Source organism: Neolamprologus multifasciatus, chromosome 1 (assembly GCF_963576455.1).
Source record: "Neolamprologus multifasciatus chromosome 1, fNeoMul1.2, whole genome shotgun sequence".
NCBI lineage: Eukaryota > Metazoa > Chordata > Actinopteri > Cichliformes > Cichlidae > Neolamprologus > Neolamprologus multifasciatus.
In genome coordinates this window covers 25,457,471-25,470,211 of record NC_140439.1, presented here as the reverse complement: position 1 = coordinate 25,470,211, position 12,741 = coordinate 25,457,471, and the positions used below count along the sequence as shown (strand labels likewise).

At 40.1% G+C, this 12,741-nt stretch overlaps 1 protein-coding gene across 5 annotated transcripts in view; it reads left to right on the top strand.

Annotated features, from left to right (window-relative positions):
- The first annotated feature begins 570 nt into the window (after nt 1-570).
- The window catches only part of itsn2b (intersectin 2b), a 36,404-nt gene continuing 24,233 nt past the window's right edge, over nt 571-12,741 (top strand). For 2 of the 5 annotated variants that reach the window (XM_085168199.1, XM_085168177.1), the window contains exons 1-6: nt 572-819; nt 8,852-8,910; nt 10,343-10,435; nt 11,146-11,209; nt 11,315-11,490; nt 11,807-12,037. In XM_085168199.1, the coding sequence (XP_085024325.1) occupies nt 8,904-8,910; nt 10,343-10,435; nt 11,146-11,209; nt 11,315-11,490; nt 11,807-12,037 (571 nt within the window). In that variant the 5' untranslated portion in view covers nt 572-819; nt 8,852-8,903. Of the gene's footprint in view, nt 854-8,851; nt 8,911-10,342; nt 10,436-11,145; nt 11,210-11,314; nt 11,491-11,806; nt 12,038-12,741 lie in introns of those variants that run through there. The other 3 variants (XM_085168191.1, XM_085168183.1, XM_085168209.1) reach the window with 3 other exon arrangements.

Sequence of the window (12,741 nt, the reverse complement as noted above, 5' to 3'; positions counted from 1 at the left end):
CAAAGTCTGGATTATTTGGGTGTTATCCCAATTCTGGGCTTTGGAAATTTACACAGCTAAACCCGGTTAAAAACAGGCAATGATTTGATTTACCGATCTAATACAGTACACTATTGGTTGGCTATATAGGCTGATCCAAATTTCCAAAGTGAGCTACTCTTTGTGACTTTAATCGCAGAGGATTTCTGAATTGTTTCTTGCAAATGTGCAACTGTGTAATGTCAGAATATATGACTATATAATCCCAGAATATATGACTATATAATCCCAGAATATATGACTATATAATCTCAGAACACATGACTGTATAATCACAAAACGTGTACCGATATAATTTCAAAATATATGACTGTATACTCTCAGAATATCCTTCTCTCATAATTTGTAATGAATAATCTCCAAGTCATACAAGGATTTTAATCTCGTCTCCATTATTCTCCTAGTCTAGCTCCATATTGTATAATATTACCCTCACTTGTCTCTTATCGCCTCCCATCCCATCGATTGTTCTCCTTCTCCATCTGTTCCACTTTTATTCCTCCCTTTCTCTCCCCTCCCACTCGCCGGACGTTAGCAGCGCCCCGCAGGCTCCAATCACTCGTCGTCAGCCATGTTGTTGGTGTGACACACCGAGCTGTCAGCAACAGGTTCTCTGAGCAGAAACGTTGGCAAACTTACATATCTCCTGAAAACGGCAGCTCTCCGCGGATACTAAGCTTTGAGAGCGTGTGTGGGAAACCGTCCAGAAGTGGTGGCTCGTCATTTTCGGCCTCTCTAAAGCTCAGAAGTTGATGTTTTTGAACCGTAGCGGTGAGAGAGGTAGGCAAGCGAAACTGCTTATCTAAGCATGACCGTAAGTTTGATGTTCTCATAATAATCCCTTTATAGACTCCCTGTTGACTTTTCGATATTTTTAATGACTTTTCCGTGTTCGTGTTTCCTTGTGTGCATTGTTTAATTTGAAAATATGAAAGGAAAACGTGTTCTTTAAAGAGGTGATGCTTCACCGTGGGTGCCAAACAACCTGGGACCGTCAGAGTTGGGTTAGCTTGCTAAGTTGTGTGTTTTCATTAAATGTTTTGTTTGTGGACAATCAGATGAGGAGTGTTTGTTGGTGCTTATTTTATGGCGAAAGTGTATCTGGGAGGTTTGTGAGAGCAGATTTGCAGGAAAGTCTCCTAAATTCCTTTTAGATCAAACTAGTTGAGCAGGTTGCAGGCAGGTCTCAGTGACTGGTGACAAGTGATCAGGGAATGCGACTCTTTCGGTTTATCTAGAGACACATACACATACACAGGTTGTAAACCGTCCCCAAGTGGAAATTTCTGTATGAATTATTGGCCTGCTCGGTGCAAAGTAACCTAATTAGTGACAGCTGCAGGCCACACAAATATATTTAATGAAAGAATTCAAAATATATTTCTTGTCTTCAACTCAATAGCTGACAGGGTTACTTACCATATTTATTATAGGCTACTGTAGATTGGTGCTGCTGCACACAATCGTTCTTCCCTGCGAAATAATCTCTGTTTTTACAATTAATTAAGACCATGAACAGTGAGCTTGGGGGGGAGCTAACTGAAATAGTATTGGGATTGTAGAAAACTAACTATTATCCACACATCTGTGCATTTTCTGAACTGCTTATCCAATTCAGGATCGTGGGGGTTCTGGAGCATGTCCCAGCTGTAATAAGATCAGAGGTGGGGTGCACCCTAGACAGGTCGCCAGTCTACCACAGGGCTAACATTAACACCTACAGCCAGCTTACAATCAACAATTAACCTAACATACAAATCCTTGGGCTGTGAGAGAAAACCCATGCAGAAGGGTCCCAAGCCTGGAGGGTAATCCCATTCCTCCTTGCTGGGAAGTGCTAATCACTGCACCACTATGCCGCTCACTAATAATAATAATTATTGATAATTAAAATATAATGAGGGAAAATTATTTTAGTTTTTATAAGTCTGGTCAAAGTTGGTCAACAAAACTTAAACAAGGAGGTATTCATGCATATGATCAACTATAACTAAAGTGAAGGTAATAAAAACTTAACTGAAATAAGGGAACACAATGTGGAAAATAACTGAACTGAAATAAAAATTAATCTGGAAACATGATGAAATCTACAAATAATATGAACTACTGTGAGTGATGATTGCAAATAAGTCTAGTTAAAAAACTTGGGGGGGAATGCAGGATAACATATTGCAGCATTTATTTTCCTAACTTGGCAGGATGTTGTTTAAAAACCACATCACCACAAAAAATTATCATCAGTTGCTCCGGTGCTGTCTATTTCAGTGCAAATATTTTGTTATTGCATAACACTGATAAGTTGAGAGAGAGTTCTTTTTGCTTTTTTTTTTTTAAGAGTCTTTTACCCGAAGGCCAACCTTATTAGAGAGTTGCTTGGAAAACAAATAAGTGACAGAGATTTAGAGAAAATACTTGAAAGGTCTGGAATGAAGTGCATGCTGAGTGTATCTGCTGTTCTTTTCTTTTGAGAAAAGCAACATTCCACCAGTGTAGCGTTTATCCTACCAGCACTGGGTAGTCATTTTGTTCCCCTAAATTGACAGGAAAATGCACAAATGTCTCTCTAATAAGGTAACAAAGACTTATGGCCTTTAATATATGTGGGCACATCATGTTTGCGTACATCATCACCTACCAGAGTTCTGTTGTAGGCTATTAAAACCCTGAAATCATCAAAATATTAAAGTGGTTAACATGCTGAGTTAGTACAGGGAGGAGTCTTACCAAGCTGCAGCTCTTTTTGTCCAATCCTAACTTGATGCTTGTCATTTTAATACTGGACACTAAGCAGCTGCCTACCGTTTTCCTCATCCAACTTCCATTTATTATATAAATATTGGTCCGACATTAACTTGTCAGTCAAACCAGACTCGCAGTCTTTTTTAATTTGGCAGTGGTGAAGCATTGCCATGTTCCCACTGAGCAACATGCACAAGCCAAACAACAAATTTAGAAGTGTACGTTCCCCAGCCCTGTCATATTCAGATAGATGGACAAATCACGGTGAGTCAAACCCAGGCTAAAAGAGGGAGAGGTGTGCCATGCCTCTTAAGAAAACAAAATCTGGCATTACAAACATAGTTAATCAAACCCAATCTGAAACGCTGCAGGTTTGCTTTGCAGCCCTGAGCGTGGTAGATGGGTGTTTACTGCAGAGCGGGTAGATGCTGAAATATCACTTTAATAAAACTACCCGTTAGTTGTCTCTGTATTGTGGGAAGGAATTGAAAATACACATTAAAAACAGCTGAAGAGAAAGCTTGGGTAATTTTACTGTACACAAAGGCAGACACAGAGGGGAAGAAAGGGTGTCATCGGGCAGAAACAGAACTGTGGATGGAGTTGATGTCATTGGTGTGAGGTCAGCGAGAGAGGCGGCAGAAAATCAATCATTCCTTAGAACGGCATTCACGCAGTGTTTGTATCTGAAAAGAGCAGTGATGATGACAGGACTGGCAGGGTGCAGTTTTACATGCAAAGTTATGAGAGTTGGTGAGAAAGTTGGGGGTGTTGCTCAAAAGATGGTCACGAATGAGGAACTTCAGCAAGGAGAATATGTTTCTGTTCTCAGTCTCATCCCTATCCCTGACAGTATTACGTCATGTTTGTTATTTCTTGATTCACTCTAAGCAAGGGTGGAATGGCAGTGAGGTACACAGGAGCACAAAGCAAAAGGTATAAACAGACAAAAAGAAAGGCACATATGGTTCAAAGTGTCTACTGAAGAAGCTAAGGTCAGAAACAGTCATGCCATTTATCCAACAGGTTTCACTGTTGTGTATACTAACTGATAGACAAGCAGGTCCACAGCAGAACTCCAAAGAGCAAATTGATATGCATATAAACACAAAAACTCTTGATTGTAGTTTGTAAAAAAAGGTCTTTCCGCAATGGAATTTAGACTGTTATGGTCGAAGAAAAATAAGATCTAATGTCCCACTGTTCATTTTAATTATTTTTTTCAGTATACAGTGTTTATGTGGTGTAATGGACATCAGTGTTACTGTTTTGCTGGCTGTTAGCAAGTATAGTACCATGTTTCACCACCTCTCCACCATTGTGAAAGAGCTGTTTCATGAACTGCAGGTTGGGACACTGTGAGTCACATGTCTATTTATGTACCGAACTATGACAAAAGCAATGGCTATTGCATGTGTGTTCACACCAAGATGAGTGGACACATAAAGCAGACTTATGTGTTTTGCTACCCAGGGGTTATCATATTTTCCACTTCTCAGAATTCTAGTTATACAGACAAGCTGTATAACAGCTGGGTTTTTTTGGGTTGTTTTATTTTTAAATCCAGAAATACACAAGGTTTTTAAAAAATATTGTTCATGCACACACTGTAACTCAAAAACAGCATCACACACAAATAGAGCTAGAATTAGGAGGAAGTCAAAGTGTTGGGCATAGGAACATCAGTGGCTTGGATTCTTGCTGTTATTCAGATTTGAAGACATGCATTGCGGTTGCTGCTCTATTGTCGTTACAGAGCGCTTCTGTTCACTACTACTGTAGTGCATTCAGAGGTTTTTAGACATTCAAGTTTTTATTTCAGTTTTTTACAGAACTATGTACATTACGCCATACTTATTGTAAACTTTGGTAAATCAATGAAAATATCAAATTTTCTTTTTCATTTATATGTTGATTAAAATGCCTTTAGCAGCAGTAACAGCCTCAGTCCTTTGTGGGGATTATCACACATGTTTGACACACCTTTCCTTTGGATGTTTCTACGTTTTCTATCGTTTGGTGTGTGTTGGTCCACAGTAAATTCACGGTCTATCTGAGAGCTCTGTTGGGTTTGTGCCCAGATTGTGGCAGGGTCAGTTCAAGACGGTCAGTGGGGAGCCACCATGTGTTTTCTTGGCAGGATCCTTAAGGTTGTTGTCTTGTTGAAAACCACAGATCCTGAGCGCCCAGTCTCTGCCCAAATGCTGTTGGGAACTGTGGCTTTATTTAAAAGTTCATATTTCAAACCATAGACAGCATAAAAGACCTACCAGGATGTCACCTTTTGAAGTTTTGTTTTGAAGCCTTGAGATGAACGTTAATAAAGGTAGTCGTTTTCCTAATAGACTTTTATAGGATTAGAAGTATTTTGCAACGACAGCTATCGCCATCTGGTGGCCACTAGGTAAAATCCACATTTTTTTTTTAGGGGCTTCTTATTTTTGTAACAAGGAAGCTATGTCCATCCTCTTTACACTCTCTGAGTTAAATTCAACAAACATAAGTAGAATAATATATAGCTCACTTAACTTGTCACGGTTTCCATTGGATCTTCTTTTCTTTTAGCTTCACAAGACTTTTTTTCAGCTTTGCGAGTTTCTCTTGTTTGTCCGGTACTATCTAAGCTCACCACCTTTCACAAATTGTATCTGCCTGCCTGTCTCCTGAATGTAGTTAGAGGTGCATTTTTCTGCTTTTCGTATTTGATAACTTATCAGCACATGGCTTCTAGGTGAGTTATTTCGCCTGCTTGCAGTAATGGCACATTCCATCTACAAGGCAGCTGTCTCCTTGATAGAGCGATTCAGTTGTGTCAACAGCATCTAGCTTAGAATCTGTTTTGCTTTTCCTTTTCCTACTTGTTTTTAGATGTTTTTAAAAGGTTCTGTATCACTGGTTAAGTATAGATGAGGTTAGTTTTTAAGTTAGGTGGAGCTCTGGTTGTTGATCTTCACTCTGATTTTACCTTCGGGGAGTCTATGCAAATGGTGGAGCAGAGGTATTCATTTAGCAGCACAAGGCTTCTACTGAGGCAGTGTGTGTTTATGTGGAGGGCGACTCCAGAAGGTATTTGCATGAAGTTTGCAAAGCTGACTCTGCCACTGAGGTCACTCCTTTGTGCTAGCCAAGTCCGACGTTCAGTCGGTCAGTTGGTCAGACAGCCGCCCTGCGAGGAAAGTTAGACTGCTTGCTTACTGTGGAAACAGTAAACCTTAAAGCCAACAGTCTGCTGCTTTCTTTCACTTATTCATTCAGATTCCTGTAGTGTTGTATTACCAGACATTAGATTCCATGACTTCAGTGTCCGTGGCTTTCAAATACCTCCATAAGTAAGTACATTTCTTGAAAGGAACAACCAAACTGTCCATTGTCACTGCTGATGGTAATATAGAGAGTACAATGATATGCTCTAAATTCATTTAAAATGAGTATGATTTGTATTTGATGCTCTCCATCTAAACAGCTAGGAAAATAGATGGGAGAAGCAGAGGAAAGAATGGATGATCAGAGATATCGAATAGGAGTATGGTCTGACTCAGGAAAGGAAGGAGAGAGGGAGAGTGACAGATGGCAGGCAGTAGATTAGCCCTCTCTTGTTATTCTCTGCCCTTGTAAGAGCGTCAGCCAGGCACTTTCTTTCTGTTTTTTTTCTCTCCCTCATTCATATTCTCATGCACAGGCTTCTTGTCACCAGATATGTCAGTAATCAGCTATAAATGACTCTTTAATCTGGAATACTGTGTCAGTTTCAACCACAGCTCTCACGCTTATTTTTTAGGACATTAAAAGCTGCCTCTCTCTCGCCAAGATCTGTGATCACTTCCTGTCAACTGATGTTGGTTAAGGAAATGCTTCTGTTCGTAGGTTAGGCAGGAAGTGCTGAGCGGAATGATTAGAATTTCTCTCCTGCTTTTCCTCCTCCACCTTCATCATGTGAATCTGAGCGGCCGATGGCAGTGTGATGATAACAGGGAAAGCTGTCATTCTAAAGATGCGAATATGAAAGGAAAAGAGAAAATGTGAAGAAAAATAGTTGACATACCAGTCGGACAGTTAAATATTACATCTGTATTCAGTTTTGCATTACTACTGTTATTAATGGTTCTATAAATAAGTTCACACGACATTCACAACTGTCTCAGATCTAAACAATTCTGTTCTGTTGTGCATGTTGTAATGATCATTTAACAGGAAGAGTGCTACAGCAGCCACAGATAAGACCTATAACTATTTCTCCAACCCAGCATAAAGCTACTTACCGGCTTCTGTCAACAAGGAGTTCATATGTGATACATGAGACAGAGTCTGCTACATTTACCCTGTTATTTACATTACAATCAACCCCTGTGCACTGTCCCTATATAATAATATTTTAGTCTGGACCAAAGTACTGGGACAGACCTGCCTGATCACACAATCACATGCTATTACTTGAAACTTATAAACCCCAACCTTCAAGAAGAAGCTGAGCCTCCTACTACATAAAACAGGTTTATGCAACAATAGGCTAATTCCCACACTTTGTTTGCAAGTGCATGACTCAACAAGAGCGGTTTCAAAGCCTGATGAGATCGAGAGAGAAAGAGTCATAGTCACTGCTAACAGGAAGGCAGGTTTAAAGTCATTAAGAGTATTGGTTTGTCGCTTTAGTGTAGTAGCTTGTCTTTACTCATTTTCAACAGTTGAATGTTGACTTTACTCTAGATGGACATATCGTAATCTTATCTATAGCTACAAATTGTGGACAAAGACTGAAAGTGTATAAGCAGCAAAACAACATCTGGGCTTAGTCTTAAAGGGCGTTCACACAGGAAACAGTGTGCTTGTTGAGCGTTGGTTTGTTGCTGAATATTGGTAACCAGTGGAGTTCGTTTTGTGGTTGTCTAGGTAAAGCTCGAAGGCAGGACTGGGTAATTTCCCCCAGGGGTCACACAAGAAGCTCGCACCATTGTAAAATGGTAAATGGCCTGCATTTGTATAGCGCTTTTCTAGTCCTTAAGGACCCCAAAGCGCTTTACACTACATTCAGTCATTCACACGCATTCACACACTGGGGATGGCAAGCTACACTGTAGCCACAGCTGCCCTGGGGCGCACTGACAGAGGCGAGGCTGCCGGACACAGGCGCCACCGGGCCCTCTGACCACCACCAGTAGGCAAATATGGGGTTAGTATCTTGCCCAAGGATATTTGGCATGCAGCCAGGAGGCAGCCTGGGATCGAACCACCGACCTTCTGATTAGTGGCTGACCTGCTCTGCCACCTGAGCTAAAAATTAATTACCTACCCCTGTGCTAGGGTGTCTTTCACTGTCGTATTTCAACTAATGCTATCCTTTGATTAGACTGTTGCCTTTATGACCTGGACCCACATAAGCTTTAGAAAACAGAGAGCTGGAAATATCCTAACAGGTTTGATTCTTGTATTGTGAAACTTACAGATTTTTCAAGAGTCTACAAAAACCTTTCTTCTATTGCTCTTAGGAAAAAAATGTAAATGGTTGTAATTGTACCATTTGCTATAATTAAGTAGTCCTATCATGGACTGCAGTTGAACAAAAACTTTGTGTCTATAATAATAACTTGATGGTGTTTGCATCACACTGGGGAATAAACATGAACAAAGTATAACATCGGTACATCAAACGTGGGTAGTTTTTTGAAGAAGTGGTGTCTGTTTAACACCAAAGGGCTGTAGTTCCTTTGTTCAGTCTACATTAGCTGATCAAACAGAACTGAGCAGGGGTTTGTATTCCTGGACACAGTAAATGTAAATAAGTGCGTGTCGGTTTAGATTTTGTAGTAGCATGGATTGCACTCTGGCCGCTACGACGTCAGTGTTGATAGTACTGAAAAAAGTCCATGTGGTTGAAAAGATTTGGGATGTGGCCAAAGTGAACAGGAGAAGCCCTGTTTGACTCTGCTGACCGACCAGAATCGCTCTCTCTCTCTCTGCCTGGTCTGTCTCTGTACCTCTCTCTGCCTTTTTATCTCCCTGCTCTCTATGACAGTACTGTCCTCTCTTAGCTGCAGTACTGACTGATGACTGGGCCGTGATTATGTGTGTTTTGCAGATGGCTGTGAACAGTAGCTGAGGACGTCACTGGGAGTTCTCCACCTGCAAAAATGAATGGTAAGACCACTGTGTTTTGTGTGTATAAAGGACAGTGTTAAATCTGTGTGGAGAATGAAAGAAAGAAAGAGGGGTGTGTGAATGTGGCTCTGCAGAGCTGCTGAGGCCAACATAAGGCTAGTTTTAGTGATAATTGCTGGGTTGTGTTTGGCCTATGTTTGTGTACATATTCTTGACCAGCTTCTTTATAGTTTGACACAGTTGTGCTAATTTTGAAGTCTGTTCCATATCTTTTCTTTTCTTTCTTCTTCTTTTTTTTAAACCCACCAGGTTTACTGATAGCTTCGGTGACAGGACTAAAGTACCCAGATTAGTATGTTTTTGGTGTTGGTGCAGTTTATATATGTTGTAGGGCTGTGCAATATGACCAAAATCTCATATCCCGATATAAGAATTCTATTGTCCCGATAACGATATAAATCACAAAAATGTAACATTTTCTGTAAATTCTGTGAATCTCGGGCAGCTCGACTTGCGTGAAGTGTTTCCTGCTGCGCGTCATGTAGCTGGAGTCGAGTGTTTTAACAGATGCATGAAACAATACATTTTTAGACATAAGTTGTAACGGCCGCTGTTTTCTTTGTGAGTATTTATTACACGGCGTGCTGCGGGGAAAAGCCTATTCTAACGTTTGAGTCTAAGGTTTATTTTTTAGCACCTGGCGGCTCTTTTTTACTTCTCATCCGTAAATAATCTGCTCTTTCACGTGATTCAGTTTATTTTGAAAAGTCTCAACAGGATCTTGAACTTTATTGTGAAAGGTTTATGTGGAACATAAACAAGCGAACACGCAATGGTGTTACTGTCGTTGTTGCTAACAACAACGCATAAAAACAGGTGCTTGTCCTTCCATAGTGTGGTTATATTAAATATAAGAGAAAGAGAGAACTTTAAGAAATTAATATAGCCACTACAGTGACCATCAAAACGATGAAAAAATATTGCCGAAAACAGTTTATTTTGCGACACCACAAAACAAACGATAGCGTAAAATGAAACGATAGACATTTTTATATCGTCATCCGATATATATCGTTATATCGAACAGCCCTAATATGTTGGTGTTGTTGATATATCGTGGAGTAAACAGTCTTGGTGAAGAGCAGTAAAAGTGTCTTGTTTTGCACTTAACAAAGTGAAAATTGAGCTTCATTATCACTTTGTCAATACTGGTGGATTCCCAGTGTCTGCCTGCTGCTGAGGCTGACGTCAGGGGACTCTTTATCTGTGTCAGTTGGTCTGTGTGTGTGCACCTGTCTTCCTGTTTCCTTTTTTTACGCCTGTGTAATCTTGTGAAGTGAACTGAATATCTGATAAATTAGCTGACATTAATTAGAAAAATTAAACCTGCTACTTCTTGGGGTCTATTTGCCTGGTATTATTTAATCTCACTGGCTATGACTGAAACTTTACATTTCCTTTCTCCCCTCAGGTGGTCCAAGTGTGTGGGCAATCTCCCCAGAGGAGAGGGACAAACATGATCAGATGTTTGACTCCCTCTCCCCAACGATGGGCTACGTCACAGGTACAGACATTTAAACATGCTGGTTGTCCATAATTCACACAGTGACTGGATGCCGGTTTTCAGAGTGCTATTTTATCATGATGAAACTGGAAATTACAAATGGCTGTGACTCAGTTGGTATCCCTAATCCCCAGCCCCTCTCCATGCTGGAGTGTCCTGGTGCAAGACATTGAATACTAGGTTCCTTCAGATGGCATGCCAGTGCCTGTGTATAGAAGTAGAAAACATTGTAAAGCGCTTTGTAGCACCAATAAGGTTGAAAAGTGCTTTATTAATGAAAACATGTGGCCCGAGGACCAGAACCGGCCTGTGGACCATCTCAGTCTGCCCTGCAACATCCTAAAAGGACAAAAACAGGTTTAGAGGCATCGTTATCTTAAGTGCCTCTGTATTTTTTAATTTGTGTCTTCAGTTACCTATGCAGTGCTAAACATTAAACAACTGGCAAGATGCATATAAATGTTGATGAAATATTTGGATGGAATTTTAGTGAGTGTCTAAACGAGGGTGGCCTGCTGGAGAAAATGTTACCCACCTGTGATTTACAGTAATAAACAGACACGTACAAATACAGATGCTCAAGCGACGAGGCACATGTAAATATAACCAATATAACATATGTATTAAAGTCCAGATAGTGATGTACAACCTCATACTTGTAAACTGACACTTTTTTGTTTTCTTCCCTCTCTGTTTTTTTTTTTTTATAGGAGACCAGGCAAAGAAGCTTTTCCTTCAGTCAGGGCTGCCTGCATCAGTGTTGGCTGATATATGGTGAGAGAAACACAGACTCACAGTGGATAAGATGCTGTGCTTGAGAGGATCTTCCTGAGAACCCATCACCGTTTCCTTGCTTATGTTTTGTGTTCCGTCTCCCAGGAGCCTGGCCGATATGAATAAAGATGGAAAGATGGACCGGCTGGAGTTTTCTGTTGCTATGAAACTTATAAAGCTAAAACTTACGGGTACACCACTTCCCTCATCGCTTCCAATCATCATGAAGCAGCCTCCAGTGCGTGCTCCCACCATGAACAACCCCACCAACCCTGCCTATGGTACGATATTATTATTACATCGTACACTATAGCAGTGAATGTGAGTTTGTTAGAAAATTAACATTTTACTATTTGCAAATATGTGGAGTTTTCCTTTAATGGACATGGCCCACAAAAACGGGAAAGAACGAGCTGCTATGGCTCCTAGGTAGAAGCGAAAATATGATTTTTTTTTAATTTTTTTTATTTTTTTATGAAGATCCTCCATTCAAAGATTTTGGAGCACTTAGACTAATCTAAACTGTGTCTGACTGATTGTTTCCATGCATGCATTTAGTCACTGTGATTAAAAATGGTGTATCTAATTGTGTCATAGGAATTGGCTCTATGATGCATGGAACAAACCTTGCCATGTTGACTCCTATGGCTGTGTCACCTATGACACCAATGACGGGCCTCAGCCCAATGGTTCCTTCATCATCAGGAATTAACCCACTAATGATGTCTACTGCCCCCACGCCCCTGGTTCCAACTATGGGAAATACCACAGTACCAAATGGCACCATGGGTCTCCTCCAGCCAATTTCTTCTGGAGGTTTGAATACTGGTATGTGTAATTCTCTTTTCCATTAATCAGCTAGCTGTCATTTTTGTCTTTTTCATCTTGTATCTGAGAGACTTCTAACAGAAAATCTATTAGGATATTATTAAATATGCTACACTTTAAATATTCCAGGTTATCATAGCGCTTTGTGTTATCTGATCAATGTTTATCATGCTAGTTGATCAGGTTGTCACGGCTGAAAACTAACTAAAGAAGCAAGTCCATGAAGCACCCTAAAGGAGAACTTTGTTCTGAAGATTTTCAAAGTTTTTCTGTTTTAAGAGAAGTTTTTGTCCAACAACTTGAACAACTTTGGTTTTGTTTATTTATTTATTTTAAAGATTAGTACATTTGGAAAAGAGTGTATTAAATATTCTGCCAGCTTTTGAACATGATAAACTTGCATTACCTAATAGTGCGCAGGATTTGTATGCAAACTTCACCAGGATTGGAGTTTGGCCGCAGCAGCTTGGTAGTACTTAAGTTTTGGAGTCCACTTAAAACTAGATCTAGATCCACAAATTTTGCTCTTAAGAAAATACCTCAAGCTAATCAGAAACTAGATATCCTTTTGGTTGGGGGACTCGAATAATGCATGTTATGGAGGGAATGTTCACCTTTTACTTAAGTGTGATCTGTTAGACAGCTCTTGTTTGTCTTTTTGGTTATTGCTTTCTTGATGCTTATCAGCTGTTTGTTGTAGCATG